Here is a 19488-nt window from a genome sequence, read left to right on the forward strand (position 1 = left end):
AGCCAGAAGTCATAAGTTGGCAAAAAAAAGTCCCACCAAACACCCCCAATAAAGGCCAACGAGTGGGAGTTACTCGACCGAAAAGCTTTGGATATGGTAAGGCTATCCCTTGCTGCATCAGTTGCGTTTAATATTCACAATAAGAAGACAACCGAAGATTTGATGGCTGCTCTATCACGGATGTATGAGAAGCTAGGAAGCATGGATATGGATACAGTGATATGCTAAAATTTGAAAAAGTAGGATACGAGTACAGTAGGGATATGTTCGTAAAAGAATTATTTTTTATAATTTGAGTAATGTAATATGCATGAAAATAAAACCTAAAGCAAATTTACAAATAGAGGGATTCCTATTAGGATAAGAGTCTTTAAACATTCATAAAACATCCAAAACTAAAAGTAAATGCAAATTAAACATCATCCTTACATGCCAACAAATATGAGAGAGTGAGAAAGGAGTGATAGAGACAATAAGCCTGCGTTTGGTTGGGGGATTTGGGAAGGGATTTGGAAAAAGAAAGAGAAAAGGTGTGTGAAACTAGGTGAAATGTAAATATATTTTATTCACATTTCACTTACCTGTTCCCTTTTCTTTTCCAAATCCCCAACCAAACATAGCATAAGGATACATCAATTTGACAAATTCTATTACATTAACTCTCACGATATTCATCTTATCAAAGAACTAAAAGTATTAGAAGTAATATGTGATGTCGAGTATCCGATACTCCAAAATTAATGAAAAATTAATTAAGAAGTATTTGATACTTTTAAGAAGTATCTGATACGTATCTGCGAGTATCCAAGGAGTACCGGTATCCGATATGGATACGTCTCCCTTTTTGAAGTATCCGTGCTTCATAGATAAGAAACCCTCAGCCACAAACAAAGTCCATCTGATTAAGAAGTTGTTCAATTTGAAGATGTCCAAAGGAGGAGTCACGATTGAGCATATTAATGATTCCAACTTACTAATCAGTCAGTTGGAATTGGTTAGTATCTTGTTTGATGAAGAAATCAAGGCATTGGCACTGTTATCAAGCCTTCTTGAGATTTGGAATTTGTTGGTAGTTATAGTAAGCAATTCCACCGATTCGGGAAAGTTGAGCATGGATCATGTAGCAGGTTTGGTTCTGAGTGAAGACACCCAAAGAAAAGATAATGGTAAAAGCTCTAGTTCGGTGTTGGCAATTGACGACAGAGGTAGGAAGCCCAATAGGGGCAGCAACAAGAAGAGAAGCACAAGTAAATCGACGAATTATCGATCTCCGTCTCGACCAAAGTTTACAGGCAAGTGCTGGGATTGCGGTAAGATTGGTCACGCAAAGCGGAATTGTAAAGTTAAGAAGCAAAACGACAATAATCAAGGTGAGAAGGAGTTCGTGAATGTTTCTAATGAAGAGGTTCTGAAGCACTCGCGGTCTTTAGAAACTCATGGAGAATTGTGGGTGATTGATTCTGGTGCATTGTTTCACGCTACCTCGCACAAGGAGTTGCTCCACAATTATGTCTTAGGTAATTTCAAAAAGGTGTACCTTGGAAACGATGAAGCTTGCAACATAATTGGTAAGGGTGAAGTACAGATAAACCAACCCAATGGAACAACTTTGAAAATCAATGATGTCATACATGTGCCGTGTTTGAAGAATCTAATTTCTGTCGGTCAACTCACTGATTCTGGTATTGTGACAATCTTAGCCAATGATGCGTGGAAGATAACCAAGGAAGCCATGGTAGTGGCTCATCGAAAAGGGAAGGTACTCTTTACGTGACATCAGGTACCTATAGTGCAATTACAGTAACATCATCAGAAGTCAAAACAGGCATATGACATTGCAGACTTGGACATATAAGTGAGAAAGGGATGAAGGTTTTCATGTCAAAGGGGAGACTACTAGGTTTCAAGTCTTTGAACTTGAATTTTTGTGAAGACTGCGTCTTGGGAAAATAGAAAAGGGTTAGTTTCACTAAGCTTCTGAGAGCTCGAAAGTCAAAATGGTTGGAGTTAGTTCATACAGACGTGTGGGAACCATCTTCAGTAAGATCGCTTGGAGGCTCTAGTTATTTTGTCACTTTTTATTGATGATACTATGTGTAAATTGTGGGTATATTTTTTAAGAATAAAACCGATGTGTTTGACGTCTTCAAAAAGTGAAAACCTTTAGTTGAGAATGGACAGGTTCTAGTTTGAAGTGTGTCAAGTCCGACAATAGTGGGGAGTACATAGATGGCGCTCTAGAAAAATATTGTGCAGAGAACGAAATTCAAGATGTGATGACAATGGCGAGCAAAACGGTGTGGCTACGCGCATGAACCGAACAATCGTGGAATGTGCTAGGAGCATGAGGATTAATGTTGGGTTGCCAAAACAGTTTTGGGCAATAAGTATAGCTGCGTATCTGATTAACAGAGGTCCTTCAGTTCCCCTGAATTATGGAATCCCAAAAGGAGCGTGGACTGGTAAAGAGGTAAATTTGTCACATTTAAAAATATTTGGTTGTATCTCTTATGTTCACATTGATTATGATAAAAGAAGTAAGTTAGATCCCAAATCTCGGAAATGCATCTTTATTGGGTATGGCTCTGATTATTATGGGTACTGGTTTTGGGATATGGAAAATCGAAAAATAATTAGAAGCATGGATGTGGTGTTTAATGAGTCTGTCATGTACAAGGATAGGCTTGATGACAAGACTAAAGAACCTGAAACGGTTGAACTTGAGGAGAATTCTGATAGTGATGTGTTGAAACCTCAAGACTCTAATGTACAGTTGACACCGCCCATTGAGATGCAAACTCCTAAACCTCTTAGGAGGTCAACAAGAGAAAAGAAACCTGTTGATCATTATTCTCCTTCCTTACATTATCTATTGTTAACTGATAATGGTGAACCAGAATGTTATGAGGAAGCTTTACAGGTTGAGACGAGGGAAAAGTGCGAGCTCACCATGGACGATGAGATGGAGTCTCTCGTGGTGAATCATACTTAGGAACTAATACAATTGCCCAAAGGTAAATCTGCATTGCACAATAAATGGGTTTACCGATGGAAAGATGAACCCGATGGCACCAAGCGATAGAAGGCCAAAATGGTGGTGAAAGGTTTCCAACAAAAGGTAGGTATCGACTATGCTGAGATTTTCTCTCATGTGATAAAGATTTCTACAATTCGTACTGTACTTAGCATTGTGGCAGTTGAAGATTTGCATCTAGAGCAGTTAGATGTTAAAACAGCAGTTAGATGTTAAAACTGCATTCTTTCATGGTGATTTGGATATCTACATGCATCAACCCCAGGACTATGAGGCGGTTGGAAAGAAAATATGGTATCTAAATTGAAGAGTTTGTATCGGCTGAAACAAGCGCCTAGGCAATGGTACATAAAATTTGATAACTTCATGGCAAGTGTAGGTTTCCATCGGTGCCATGGTGATCATTGTTGTTATTATAAAAAGCTTGACACTTTGTATTTAATACTTCTCTTGTACGTAGATGATATGCTTGTTGCAGGTTCAAGCATGGATGAGATTTTGAATCTCAAACAGGAGTTGTCCAAAGAGTTTGCAATGAAAGATTTGGGTGCGGCAAAACAAATCTTAGGGATGCAAATTAGCAGGGACACGAGGAACAAGAAACTGAAGCTATCGCAGGCCGAGTACATTGAAAAAGTACTCAAGAGATTCAACATGGCGTGTGCAAAGCCTGTAGGCACTTCATTAGCAAGCCACTTCAGATTGACGAAGGAACAAGGTGTAGCTACTTATGAAGAGCGAGAATACATGGTGAAGGTACCATATGCTTCAGTTGTTGGCAGCTTGATGTATGCCATGGTCGGCACGAGACCAGACATTGCCCATGCAGTGGGAGTTAGTAGATTCATGAGCAATCTTGGGAAAGAGCATTGGGAAGTTGTCAAGTGGGTATTCAGGTATCTCAGAGGTACGAGTGACATGGCTCTCTGGTATGGCGGCACAGAAATCACCTTACTTGGGCATGTTGATTCTGATCTAGCAGGGGACATTGATAGTAGGAAGAACACAATAGAGTGTATGTTTCCTCTTAGTAGTGCTGCAATAAATTGGGTCTCTCAGTTGCAGAAGATTGTAACCATCTCAACCACAAAAGTGGAGTATGTTGCAACTACAGAAGCTGGCAAAGAGATGGTATGGTTACAGAGTTTCTTAGATGAATTGGGAAGGAAGTTCGATGATTGCAAGTTGTACAGTGATAGTCAAAGTGCAATACATCTTGCGAATAATTCCGCGTTTCATTTTAGAACAATGCATATTGATATCAAGTATCATTTTGTTCGTTCGCTCTTGGAAGATGGCAAGTTCGACTTGGAGAAGATCCACACAAGTGAAAATTCTGCAGATTTGTTAACCAAGGCGTTTACAGTTGAGAAGCTGAAGCTATGTGCAGCATCAGTTGGCATCGGCACGTGAGGTTGATGGTTCGAGTCATTGCGGTGTTCTATAGAGTTATGTGTGAAGACTGTTCTTGATCAGTCTCCAAGTGGGAGATGTTGGTGGAGCCTGAAACAAGACTAAACCTAATCAGATTGGGCAAAAGAAACAAGGAAATTAGTGTTTGGTTAGATTTGGACGCTAAACTATTTCCTTTTTGGTTGAGGTTTTTTCTTCTTAGTTTAGGTTTTGGTTTCCTTACTAATTTAGGATTGGGTTTAAGGCTAGCTCTATAAATACACCCATGTAGCTCTATGTTTTTAATTCATTCATTAGTTCTGTGATCTTAGAGAGAGATACACAATAGTGAGAGTGAGAGATAGATCATTGTAGAGAGAAAGTTTGTGAGATTGAGTGTGAGAGACTCTTGTAACTCCTTTCATATTGATCTTGGTAAATTCGCAGTGGCTTCGTGGACGTAGCCCGTGATTTGGTTTTCATGTAAATCTCTTGTGTTGCTTTGTGAGTTTGTTTTTTCTAGTTCTTTTACTTCTCCATTCTAGATTCATTGTGTAAGTGATTGCTTGCTCAGGTCCTGAAGTTTGGTATTAATCATATATACCATAACAAGAACCTTATCAATTTTGCATCCAAAGATGGAGGCAACAAATATTTAGAGAGAGAGAGAGAGCCACTCGATGCTTCTTGGTTTGTAGGATTTGACCAGATGCTGAAGTACGTCTTGATAGATTGATTGGTGTTATTTTCTATTTCTTTCCTGAAAAGTGAAAACTAGCTTCAAGATAAAGTCAAAACATGGAATTTCATTGTCACTTGATTTTTATTTATTTATTTTTTAAATTTCATTATTTTATGTTAAGTGCTGTATCAGCAGAACTTAGAGTAGCATTCATATATTTTCTATATGGTGCAGGATCATGCTGGTCATATATTTGGTGTTAATTCCATTCCAATGACAGAAAAACTGGACCAATACAATGTTATTTTAGAGGCAAGTTTCTTGAACCTATGTTTACAAACACACTGTTTTTAATTTGCTAAATTTCTGGGAGGGAGAGAGAAGGAAAATGCTTGAACATGGGTTTCTTTTGTTTCTAAGCAATTTGAACAAGGACAGAGCATATGACAAGTGTATTATTTCTTTTGCAATTTGCTTCCAGTAATACTCCATTACTATTTGGTTTGTTGATGGCCTTGGCACATTGCTTATCCATTATAAAATTATCAAGTTTACAAAATTGGTTCTTGAATGATTTTATTTTCTGATCCTTTCCCTTAATAATTTGTCGTGTGACAATGTTTCAAATAAAAAAGAAAATATACGACAATCAGATATTGGGAAAATGGGGCCCAATCTTATTTTGAATTTTCTCCCCATGTTAGTTTTGCCATGTTAGTTGTATTGCTGCTCTTCTCCTCCACTAACAGCAGTGAATTGACTACTTCAGAACGTTGTTGAAATGCTGGAAAGCCAGTCTGGACCTGGTGGCTTACATGAGAATACTTTACTTCTTGTGATGGGTGATCATGGCCAAACCATAAATGGTGACCACGGTGGAGGAACTGCAGAAGAGGTATGGTATTATCTATGTTCCATTGCAATCTGAGTGTGATTATCAAATTAAATTTAAGCCAATTAGTATCACATCATGCAGGTTGAAACTGCAATTTTTGCGATGGGATTGAAGAAGCCTCCATCTTCCTTGCTGTTGGAACATGATACTTCATCTTGTCAACTAGATTTGGTATTACATTTCACTTAGAAAATATGAGGAAGAAGAACTCCGAAAATATGAGGAAGAAGGAATATATTTCTGTTATATTCAAAACTTCTTATTTTACAAGACCAAATGACACTCCTTATATAGGAGATATTACAAATATCATTATAACCCATTATATGCCACTTACATATTATATATTACCACTGTCTACCACTATCATATTATATACATGCCACTATCTACCACCAACACCACTATCATATTCTATACATGCCACTATCTACCACCAACACCACTATCATATTCTATACATGCCACTATCTACCACCAACACCACTATCATATGCCACTATCTTATTATATGCATTAACACAAATTTCCAGCACTCCCCCTCAAGCTGGTTTGAAGATATCTTCCATAGCCAGCTTGCTAGTCAGCTTATCAAATTGCTTCTTGTGTAGTCCCTTCGTAAGAACATCAGCTAATTGTTCACCTGTTGGAAGGTAGGTCATACAGATTATGCCAGCATTGATTTTCTCCTTGATGAAATGTTTATCCACTTCTATATGTTTTGTGCGATCATGTAGAACTGGATTATGAGCTAAAGATATAGCTGCTTTGTTGTCACAATAGACCTTCATAGGTGTCGGGTGAGAAAGCTTTAATTCTTCAAGAATTCTTTTAATCCACATTACTTCACAGATTCCATGGGCAACAGCTCTGAACTCTGCTTCTGCACTACTTTTAGCTACCACATTCTGTTTTTTACTCCGCCATGTAACTAGGTTCCCACCTACAAAGGAGCAGTATCCGGATGTTGATCTCCTGTCTGTAACACTTCCTGCCCAGTCTGCATCTGTGTATACTTCAACTTGAAGATGTCCATGTTTCTTGAACAGTAAGCCTCTCCCTGGAGTTCCTTTCAAATATCTTAAGATCTTATAAACGGCCTCAAAGTGCTCTGCCCCTGGTGAGTGCATGAACTGACTTACCATGCTGACTGCAAAGGCAATATCAGGCCGCGTATGAGACAAGTAAATCAATTTCCCGACAAGTCGCTGATATTGTTCCCTCTCTTTGACTTCTTCAGCCTTAGCAGCTTGTAACTTCAAGTTAGGCTCGATCGGAGTCTCCACCATCTTACAACCAAGCATACCTGTTTCTCCAAGGAGATCAAGAACATATTTTCTCTGATTAACGAATATACCTTCCTTGGATCTTGCAAATTCCATTCCGAGGAAATACTTGAGGGCTCCCAGATCCTTAATGTGAAATTCTTTTGCGAGTTTCTCTTTGAGGGCTGCTAACTCTGCTTCATCATTACCAGTTAAAATGATGTCATCAACATAAACAATCAAAATTGCAATTTTACTGTTTTTTGAATGTTTATAAAATATTGTGTGATCTGCTTGACTCTGCGAGAAGCCACAACTGATAACTGCCTTCCCAAAGCGTTCAAACCACGCTCTTGGTGATTGTTTGAGTCCGTATAATGACTTGTTCAATCTGCATACTCTGTCGCTTCCAAGTCTCTGCTCAAATCCCGGCGGTAAGCTCATGAACACCTCCTCTTCAAGATCACCATTGAGAAATGCATTTTTAATGTCAAGTTGATGTAGAGGCCAATCTGAATTTACTGCAAGAGATAACAGTACTCTGATAGAATTTATTTTAGCAACAGGAGCAAACGTCTCCTGATAGTCGATCCCATAAGTTTGAGTGAAGCCTTTAGCCACCAGTCTCGCCTTGTATCTCTCAACGCTTCCATCTGCGTTACATTTTATCGTAAACACCCATTTACACCCAACTGTTTTCTTGTCTTTGGGTAGATCAACTATCTCCCAAGTACCACTTCTCCTTAAAGCATTCATCTCCTCCATGACTGCTAATTTCCAATTCGGATCATCCAATGCTTCCTGTATATTCCTTGGAACAAACAAGTGTGAAATCCTAGATGTGAAAGCTCTATGGTTTTTAGACAGTCTTTGATAGGAGATGTAATTTGCAATAGGATGTTTAATGCAATTTCGGACACCTTTCCTTATTGCTATAGGAACATCAAGGTCGGAAATAGAAGGAATAGGATTACCTAAAATTTCGATGCCAGAACTCGGGTGGACATTCGGGTCATTAGGATGGACATTCGGGTCATTATTCCTCAGATGAAATCGCTTCCTAGTATAAACCTGAAGCTCAGGATTTAGATCATTTTGTAGTACTTCTCCCCCTAAACAAGAATCTTCTTGACTAGGCACCATAGAACTTGGTTCTCCTAAGTGATCATTATCAGACAGATGTGGTTTTTGTGTAGGATAAATGACATTGGGGAGCGGGATAGAAATATCCCAAAAACGGTCTTCTACTCCACTTGTCTCCCCCTGAAGAGAAGTGTTGGGGAAATAGGATTTTGTTTCCACAAATGACACATCCATACTCACATGAAATTTCTTGGTTTGAGGGTCGAAACACTTATACCCCTTTTTGTTTGAGGAATAACCCAAAAAAACACATTTTATAGCACGGGGGTCAAGTTTTGAACGAAATTGACTAGGAACATGAACATAGGCAGTACATCCAAAAACTTTGGCGGGTAAATCAGAAAACAACCTCGTGTCAGGAAAAAAAGTTTTGAGACAATCGAAAGGTGTTTTGTATGTTAACACCTTTGTAGGCATCCTGTTTATCAAATAAGAGGCTGTTAAAATTGCTTCACCCCATAAATATTTAGGAACATGCATGTAAAACATTATAGCACGTGCTACTTCAAGTAGATGTTTATTTTTTCGTTCTGCAATGCCATTTTGTTGAGGGGTATCCCGACATGTAGATTGATGAAAAATCCCCTTTTTTTCCAAAAACTCACCCAACTGCTCATTGAAATATTCTGTTCCATTATCAGAATGTAAAATACCAATTTTGGTTTGAAATTGGTTTTCAATCATATTGTAAAAATTTGTGAATAAATTTTTCACGTCAGATTTTTTATTCATCAAATAAATCCAACATAAGCGGGTATGGTCATCAATAAATGTAACAAACCATCTTTTACCAGAAAGAGTAGTGATTTTAGAAGGGCCCAAAACATCACTATGAATCAAATAAAAAGGTTTGGAAGCCTGGTAAGGTTTTGGCAAATAAGTAGAGCGATGAAATTTTGCAAAAATGCAACTTTCACAATGAAAAGAAGAACAATCAATCCCTTTAAATAATTTTGGAAATAAATGCTTCAGATAAAGAAAACTAGGATGTCCTAGCCTATAGTGTCATAGCATTATTTTTTCTTGAACAGAGATTGAACTAGTACTATTAAAGCTCTGAGCTTTTTTATTACTAACAGGTACTTCATCAAAGTAGTAAAGACCTTCAAACATCCTAGCACGCCCAATCATCATCCCCGAGTTCTGGTCCTGAAATTCACAATGAGATTCAAAAAATGTAACACGACAATTAGAATCCTTAGATAGTTTACTGACAGACAAAAGGTTACAGGCTAAGTTGGGGTCGTGAAAAACAACATTGAGATTAATTTTCTCAGTTAGTTTAATAAATCCTTTTCCTGCAATAGGTGAAAAACTACCATCGGCTATTCTGATTTTGTCATGACCAGAACAAGGGAAATAGGTACTAAATAAATGGGAAAAACTAGTCATGTGATCGGAGGCACCGGAATCTATGATCCACGGAGAGAAGTTTAGGCAAGAGAAGGCTTTAGGATTTCTACCTGTTTGTGCCAACAAAACACTAGGAGTACCGGATGAGGAGTTGGATTTTATCAGCTTTAAGAGTTGATCAATCTGCTCTTTGTTGAAGGGACCTGAATCGGCTTCATTAGCGGTAGGAAAGCCACGATTCTTCTCTCCTTGTTTGCTGCTTTTCCAGTTGACAGGTTTGCCATGGATCTTCCAACACGTTTCGCGTGTATGGCGAGGCTTGTTGCAAAAATCACACCAGACCCGTGGCTTATCATCAAACCTGCGCTGGTAATTTGCAGCCTTGTTGGCCGCAGCATCGCTAATTAAAGCAGAAATTTCAATTGATTCACCAGTACCTTTTTTCTTAAGCATGACGCTCCTTCGGCTCTCTTCCCTTCTGACTTCGGCAAATACTTCGCCAATGGATGGGAGAGGAGGTCTGCCAATAATTCTTCCTCGCACTTCATCGAACTCAATGTTGAGGCCGGCAAGAAACTTGTAAATACGGCTGTCTTCCACAGTTTTCTTGTGGTGGTTGCAGTCGTCAACCGATTTCCATTCGTATGTGTTGAAGATGTCAAGATCCTGCCACAACCTTTTCAACGAATTGAAATATTTGGTGACGGAATCATCTCCTTGACGAATTTCTCCCAACTTCAAAGTTAATTCGAAAACTTGAGATTGATTTCCTAGGTCAGAATACATCTGACTAACATTATCCCACAATTCTTGTGCAGTAGGATAGCACATGTAATTAGAGCTTATATCCTCCTCCATGGAATTGACCAACCATGTCATAATCATAGAGTTTTCAGCGTCCCAACTGTCGAACAACGGATCATTAACAGCAGGAGCCTTCTTGTCACCAGTGATGTAACCGATCTTTCCTTGCCCACGGATATACATCCGGACAGATTGTGACCAGCGGAGAAAATTATCACCATTTAGGCGGATGGTGGTGATTTGGACAGAGTGAGAGTTGGACGTTTTCATCGGAATGGCAGCGGCAGGGGTTGAAGTGGTTTCGGACGTGACTTCCGACATGGCTATGACGGTTTTAGGGCTGCTGTGTTTTTTGTAGCTCTGATACCAACTTAGAAAATATGAGGAAGAAGAACTCCGAAAATATGAGGAAGAAGGAATATATTTCTGTTATATTCAAAACTTCTTATTTTACAAGACCAAATGACACTCCTTATATAGGAGATATTACAAACATCATTATAACCCATTATATGCCACTTACATATTATATATTACCACTGTCTACCACTATCATATTATATACATGCCACTATCTACCACCAACACCACTATCATATTCTATACATGCCACTATCTACCACCAACACCACTATCATATTCTATACATGCCACTATCTACCACCAATACCACTATCATATGCCACTATCTTATTATATGCATTAACACAAATTTCCAGCAATTTCTTATCAATTGGTCACATAGCTACTGGTCGACAAGAACCAAAAGGAGAGGGTGAAACAAGTAAATCCCCCAACCCAGATGATGGTGGGACTTGATCCCAAGTCTGTGGTAATGCCACGAAGAGGCTTTACCAATTAAGCTAGTTGACACTTTCATTGAACTAAGAGATTTAGCCCTTCAGATAAACTCTAGCTGCATTCTTTGTTTTCAGTAGCTTTAAACTATTCTCTTAGTTTCCTTATCTGTGTCCAGAAAAGGGATTTGACTAATTTGAGGCTTCAAAGAATTGATGAAGCAATGTTTAAGTGCAGCATTGGAGTTGGACTCTTTGCCTCTCATTTTCATTAGGGGGATTGGATGAAGCATACCTGTGAAGTTCTATTTCCAAGCTGACTGCAACAACACTCCGAAATGAAATTCTGATCCTTGCATATATGAGAGTAAAATATCTTCTGTAAATCTTTTCTTACAGATTAGTTGCCCTGAACAACCCAGAACAGTAAGTAAAAATGTGGGAAACAACAGTTAACCTTGAGGGTCACAATTTGCTATGACAATATGACTGACAATATTGCAAATTTCTTGGAAAACCAACTAATCATGTATTTATATTCTTCCAAATTTCAACCATTGGATTTTAAGCATTATTGAACACATTAAAAAATTTGGGATAGAGTGCCAAGAAATCTAGAATAAATTACCCCAAAACAATTTTGGTTTTTAGCCATATAGACAATGATAAGAAATCACTGAATGGTCTTTCTTGTCTGATACCAAATTGCAATTCACAAGAATAGGATTAGGGGGAGAGAGCAATAGGGAAGAAGATGAAACACATGGACTGTTGAAATATCGAGCAACTTTTGGAATGAAATGGGTTCAAGAAACGACAAATGAACTTATGCCTGTTATGTGGGAGCTTCTATTTGCACACACACATTCCCCTCTTTACACATCTTTTTTAATAAATAATTGGTTCGGAAGTAGAATTCCGAAAATGAACAATTGGTTTGGAAGTAGCATTCCGAAAATAAACAACTTGTTCGGAAGTAGAGTTCCGAATTTTTTTCATTTTTTCGACATTTAACTTCCGAATGTGTTTATTTAATGTCCATAATAGTAATTTCACTTGAAAATAAAATTATAATAAAAATAATTTTTATTAAGTGTGTGTAAAGAGGGGAATGGGGATGTGCAAATAGAAGCTCCCCTATTATGTCTCTAGTAATTGTTTAATTGGCAAAAATGCCCCATCAATGCTGGGTACTGCAATTTTTTTCGAGAAGTGGGAGGCGAGGAGCGGGTAAGTTATGGGTGTACATGGGTCTAAGAGACGCATTCATGTCATATTTGGGTCCCATGTGTTATCCTCGTGAGGTGATTCAGTGTCACGACCCCATCCTACCCCAAACATGATAGTAGTTATGACCGACCAGTAGTGTCTGACTACCAAAAAGGCCTACCAAGACAAGACAAGTCTAGACTAAAAATATTGGGGCTTATGTGGAAAACATTTTGCCATTAATTACCAATAGTCCATTCAAAGTAAGTGCATAAATCACATGAAAACAAAGCAAACATATTTCTTCTTTATTATCTTTGACATTACAAGTCCAACATCCAAAAGAAAGGTACAATATTACAAACATTCACTTGAACAAAAACTTTTACACAAGACCATCATCTCTACGTCACCACTCCCAAAAGTATTAAAAAAAAAATAAAAAAAAACACAAAAGGAAAAGACTTCTAACTCGATTTGTCTTCTTGAACTTGATCTTCATCATTACCTACATACATATAGGGGAGAGAGGTGAGCCAAAGACCAGTGAATAGCAATATTAAAGTTGTAAATGAATGAACATCGATAACTTTTATTAAAACCAAGCACATAATCATTTTTAACATAGTATAACTTTGTGTTAAGTTAGATGAAGGGTAGTTTTGTCTTTATGTACTTATTCGATTAGTATAAATACATGTTATAGAGGGAAAACCTAATCTAAGGTTTTGGCCTCTTCCTAATAATAATTATCTCTTTTATTTTTCTCTTCTTTCCTCTCAATCTTAAACTTGTTCTTATAATTTTAATTTGGTATCAAAGTTGTGAAGAGGTAATCTTCTATTCTTCTTTTTTTTGGTTCGTTCTTCCTTTTTTTTCATTCAATAATGTTAATAATAATAAAAAAATATCTAGGATGCTCGCTTACAGCTCAAGATTTCCCAAAAATTTTTTCAAATTTTTCCTGATGGTTGTTGCCTATTTTTCAATTTTTTTTTCTATTTTTTGAAAAAACCAACCCTATTTTTTGATCTGCTTTTCTGTGAGTTTTTTGCTTGATTTGTGGCTTGGGTCCTCATCCCTAGGAGCCGATTGGACCTCCTTATGCTCTCCTTGGCTTCGGTTGTTGCTTTGGACTTGTTTTTTGGTCTTCCAGTCCAATTACAGGTGTTTTTTCCCTCCACTACACTGTTTTTGCCCTTTTCTAGGCTGTTTTGGCTCGTGGGACTGATTTTGTGGTTTGTTAGGGCTGTTCCACCTTCCTCTCTATTTTTTATTTTATTTTTTTTAATGTGTAGCTTGTTCTTATTTAATGGCTGATGATAACAAGTACCTTGTGACCAGTGAGGCTAAAGGGCCAGATCCTATTGTACCTGTGGGTCATAACTCTTCTCTCCATTTGACTTCTGTCAAGTTAGATGGCACCAACTATCTGGTTCGGTCACGTTCCTTTCAATTGGCCATTACTGCTCGTGGTATGTTGGGTTACATAACTGTAGTTACTAAGGTTCCTAGCAAGGATGGACTAGCACATGACAAATGGTATAAGGAGAATGCACTTGTTATGACTTGGCTAATTAATTCCATCCACCCCACCATTAGCCGGTCCTTTGTGTTGATGGATACTGCTCATGAGATCTAGACTGCCGCCTCTCAGATGTATTCTCAATGAGGTAATGATGCCCAAGCATACGAACTACGGAAAAAGATTCGGCGGTTTGATTAGAAGGATAGGTTTCTTGCTGAATATTATGCTAAGTTGAGCAGTTTGTGGCAAGAACTTGATTATTATTAGAACTTCTAAGCTGTCTATTCTTAAGATGCTGCTACCTTTCAGCAAATGGTGTCCAAGAAGCTGGTCTATGACTTTCTTGCTGATCTCAACTTGGAATATGATCAGATTCATGTTCAGGTTCTTGGTTGCCAGCCGTTTCATATTGTCCATGAGGCCTATGCTTATGTTTTGCAAGAAGAGAGCCGGTGGAGTGCTATGGTTCATCAGCCTCTTCAAGATCGGTCTGCTCTAGTTGTTTCTTGTACTTTGAAGGATGGGAAATTTGGACTTAGTATCCTCAAAACCAGGGGGGAATATCCATATAGACCTCTTCTTTTAGGTCTCCATGAAGGAAGGTATTCTTCACATCAAACTGATGAAGTGGCCAATTCAAATTTATTGCAAGAGAGAGTAGTATTCTCACAGAGTTCATCTTAGCAACCGGGGCAAATGTCGCCTGGTTATATACTCCATAAGTCTAAGTGAAGCCCTTAGCAACCGGTCTTCCTTTGTAATGTTCGATGGAACCATCTGCATTGTGTTTGATAGTGTACACCCACTTACACCCAACTGGATGTTTGCCTCTAGGTAACTCCACTAACTCGCAAGTGTCATTCTTGCTTAGAGCTCTCATCTCCTTCATCATGGCATGTTTCCATTCAGGAATAGAGAGCATCCTGAAAATTGTTAGGCAGACTCACAGAAGAAATCTTAGATAGAAAGGCTTTATATGAGAGAGACATATTAGAATAAGAGACATAATTCGTAATAGGATGTTGAGTACATGACCTAACCCTCTTCCTATTAGCAACGGAACATCAAGATTTGAAAACTTAGGAATAGGAGCACTAGGATTAGAATTACCTGGACTCTCAAGAGAGGGGGGTGACTTTGGACACTCATCTGAGGAAGAAGTTGGCAGTAGAGGAGCGAAAGTAGTCTCTTGCATCCAGGTGACTTTCTGGCTGTCATTGTCCCTGACATACACTTTGCCTGCTTCAACAATTGCTGGCTCATCATCTTCTATCTGTTCAAACACTGGCGGAATTGGAACAGGAATCTCTTCACACCAAGGCTCCCCCTGAAGGGATGATTGGGACACTGGAGAAGGTAGAAAGTAAGATTGAGACTTGAAAAAGGTGACATCCATGGAAACAAACCATTTGCGAGTGGGAGAATGATAACGATTATAACCTTTTTGTGTGGCAGAGTAACCCAGGAAAATACACTTAAGAGACCAAGGATCCAATTTACCACGAGTGGGTGAATGATTATGGACAAAACAAACACATCCAAAGGTCTTAGGGGAAATAGAGAACCCATAAGAGGTGGACCCGAACAGAGCTTGAAGAGGTGTTTGTTTTTGAAGGACTTGGGTAGGAAGACGATTAATCAAATAAGCTGCAGTGAGAACCGCTTCCCCCTAGTAGGAGCTAGGAACACGCATTTCAAAGGATAGATAATGGACTACATCAAGGAGAGAACGATTTTTCCTGTCGGCAATACCATTTTGTTGAGGGGTATTAGTGCAAGAAGTTTGATGAATAATGTCATGAGTGGCGAAATAATTGGCAAGACCGGAGTCAAGATATTCCCCTCCCTTCCCTCCCCCGGTTATCAGAATGCAAAATTTTGACCACCGCCCCAAACTAAGTGCAAATCGTTTTATGAAAGGTTTGAAATACAGAAAGCACCTCACTTTTATCTTTCATCAGATAGACCCAAGTGGCCTTAGAACAATCATTTATGAAAGTAACAAACCATTTTAGACCTTTTAAAGACAAAATGTGAGGGACCCCAGACATCAGAATGAATCAAAGTAAATGGAATTGAACTTTTATTAATAGAAGGAGCAAAAGAAGCTCGGTGTTGTTTCCCAAGTTGATAAGACTCACATTAAAAATCAGACACGCGATTATTTTCAAAAACAAAAGGAAATAAATGCTTAAGTAGTAAAAAAGAGGGATATCCTAAATGACGGTGCCACAGCCAAAGGTCTTCCTTGGTGGATGGTAACTAAATAGATGAGTGAGCCAGCTTGTGTGTTTGATCGAGAATGTAGAGACCGTGTTCCTCACTACCACTGCCAATCTCCTTCCTCATGATAAGGTTCTGGAAAAGACAACGATCAGGAAAAAAACGTCACGTTACAATTCAAATCACGAGTAATACAACTCAAAGATAAAAGATTAACACTAAAATTGGGAACATGGAGGATAAAGGATAAAGGAAGGGAAGAGGTGACATGAATTAAACCTTTCCCTGATACAGATGGCATAGTACCATCAACAATACGCACTTTTTCTTGACCTGAAGAGGGGTTATACTTTGAGAATAAATGAGAGGAACTAGACATAAGGTCGGAAGCACCAGAATCAATAATCCATGGTGCAGTGGTATAAGATAGCAATGCATATGGGGAGGAAGCCAAGTTACCTGAATTGGCAAAGGAAGAAGAGAGTGCACCTGTGGCAGAAGTGGAGGCTTGACCGTCTAGCAAGTGGCGAAGAGTGATCTCAAAATTCAAGGCAGATAACCTCGAAACATCAGTAGCTGGTGAGATAACGGGAGATAAAGGTGGTGGCTCAATTGTATCTGAAAGATGAGCCCGAGCATTGGCCCCTCGGCCTTTAGACTGGCCAGATCTACCCCCGCAAGTACCAGGACAGTCTCCTCGACCACCAGAAGGAGTCCCATACAGCTTCCAACAAGTCTTTCGGGTGTGTTAAAGTCTACGATAGTAGTCACATAAAAGATTATCCTTTTCAGATGAAGGATGAGAACCATGAGACACGCTCGCCAGCTCGGGAAGGTGCAGAAACCAAGGCAGAGCGATTAGTAGTGGTAGAAGGAAGTATCGTAGAACGGCGACTCTCCTCATTCTGCACATAAGAGAAAGCTTCCTGGAGAGAAAGAAGCACGTCCATACTAAGTACTCTGCTTCGAACCGGATCATACTCCACATTCAAGCCTTCTAAGAACTTGAAGACCCACTCCTGCTCCACAAACTTCCGGTAACCAGCAAAATTCGTGGGACAGACAGGCTTGTAATCCTGAAGATGGTCAAGCCTCTTCCACCCATTGCTAAGGAAGGTAAAATACTGGAGAACAGGCATCTCACCCTGTATTGCCCTCTTAATGGACCGGCGTAACTCGAAAGCCTGGGAGAAATTCCTCTTCCGGGAGTAAGTGGTAGCCACGACCTCCTAAATATCTTGTGCAGTGTCCATAGATTGATAGCCTTCTCCAATCTCTGAGATTATAGAATGTATCAACCAACCATAATGAGGGAGTTGGTGATCTCCCACTGATCATAACTCAGGTCCGTGGTACTGGGTGCCGCCATTAACATACCCCATCTTCCCTCTGCTCTTCAAAAAGATAGCCAAACTTTGTGACCAAGCTAGATACTTTTGACCATTAAATAGAGATGTGGTGATTTTAAGACTAAGGTTGGGGTTATCAGTCTTAGTAGTAGGTAAAATGAAACTCACTCTGAGGTGTCTGAGAAGTAGTAGACATACTGGTGGAATCTACCATGGATACTGTATTACCGAACCCTCAACAAAACTAGTGCCAATCACAAACCTAGAAGATGGTGGTGGAAGGAAAGACACAACGATCATTCTGAAAATATAAAGAATTAAGAACTCATATAAACTTTTGTTTTGTTTTTGCTTTGTTTTTGAAAAAGAAAAGAAGAACCAGAGAGACTCTAGGTTAATACCTCATTACAAAGTCAACCACAGAGAGCCGACACAGCAGAGGATGTCGACTAATGCCAACAAATGCATAGGGGTTGTCAGCTGGGTCAGAGAGACTGCCAGTGGCAGTCAGCAAGACAAGAAGAGCCTGAACCAGTGGTCGACTAGGCCAGGAGACCTGTCGGCAGGGACCAATGAAAGGTTGGGGCACCTGCAACAGTGATCGAAGGGGCTAGGGCTGCCTCTGACAGCTTCAGCATCTAGTGTCTGGGCCAAGAAGCCCTTTGATAGTAGCCGACAGGGCTAGGGAAGGTGATACACTTGTCAAACTTGGATGGGTAGCTTTGTGGTGGCTGTGTGGTGTATGGATTTAGGGTTGTGGCTTTGATACCATGAAAGTTTTAGAGAACAGAAAGAGATAGGGAATGAGTGAGACCTCATCTCCTTTTATATTAGAAATAAAGCATAATTACAGGAGTGCCATAAGGCATGAATCAAGGGCCAGCTCATAACAACCCATTACATCAATCAAGGAACAAATCAGAATAATATAATTTCCTATTCTAACAGCATTAGCGTTTAGGCCACCCTCTACTTTAGTTTTGAATAAACTTTTTCCTACTTTAGTGAAGGATTGTGATAGGAACGATTTTCATTGTGATGTTTGTGAGTTTGCAAAACATAAACGATCATGTTATCCTTCAATTATTAAAAGGAGTTTGTTTCCATTTATGATTATTCATTCTGATGTATGGGGCCCCTCTCGTGTTATGTTTGTGTCTAGTTTGTTGGTTTGTAACTTTTATTGACTGTTATTCTCATGTCACTTGGGTTTACTTGCTTTGCACCAAAAGTGAGGTCTTTTCTTGCTTTCAAACATTTCATAAGATGGTACGTACTCAGTTTGACACTGAAATTAAAGTTCTTTGGAGTGATAATGGTACTGAGTACATTGAGAGGAAATTTGGAGCATATCTTGAGGTTGAACGCAAAAAACGTCATCTTCTTAAGGTTGCTCGTGCCCTTGTGTTCACGATGCGGGTTCCTAAACCATTCTGGGGTGATGTTCTCACTGCTGTGTATCTCATTAACTGCATGTCTTCTAGTGTACTCCAGTTTCTGCACCCCCTTACCCTCCTTCCTCACATATCTATATCCCCTCATTCCCTTCCTCCTAAAGTGCTTGGTTGTGTTTGTTTTGTTCACATTTCTCATCCTACTCGGAGCAAACTGGACCCCAAGGCTCTTCGATGTGTCTTCATTGGTTACTTCTCCACCCAAAAAGGCTACAAATGCTATGATCCTCACTCTCGCAAAACTTATGTTTCCATGGATGTCACCTTTTGTGAGTCTGAGTCATTCTTCGGGGACCAATCTCTTCAAGGGGAGGTTTCTTCAACGAAAGAGATTGTTTTTTCTGATCCACTATTTTCTAC

General features: G+C 39.2%; 1 protein-coding gene across 3 annotated transcripts in view; it reads left to right on the plus strand.

The window, feature by feature from the left end:
• The window catches only part of LOC114301370 (uncharacterized), a 61538-nt gene that overhangs the window by 27324 nt on the left and 14726 nt on the right, over window positions 1–19488 (plus strand). For all 3 annotated transcript variants that reach the window (XR_014358176.1, XR_014358177.1, XM_082911910.1), the window contains exons 8-10: window positions 5343–5420; window positions 5878–6003; window positions 6085–6174. Coding sequence is in view for 1 of the 3 variants with exons in the window: in XM_082911910.1 (XP_082768036.1) it covers window positions 5343–5420; window positions 5878–6003; window positions 6085–6174 (294 nt within the window). In the remaining 2 variants the exon portion in view is untranslated. The remainder of the gene's footprint in view (window positions 1–5342; window positions 5421–5877; window positions 6004–6084; window positions 6175–19488) is intronic.

The sequence above is a fragment of the Camellia sinensis genome, unplaced genomic scaffold, assembly GCF_055761805.1.
Source record: "Camellia sinensis isolate YWXY unplaced genomic scaffold, ASM5576180v1 Unanchor14, whole genome shotgun sequence".
NCBI classification, from domain to species: Eukaryota; Viridiplantae; Streptophyta; class Magnoliopsida; order Ericales; family Theaceae; genus Camellia; species Camellia sinensis.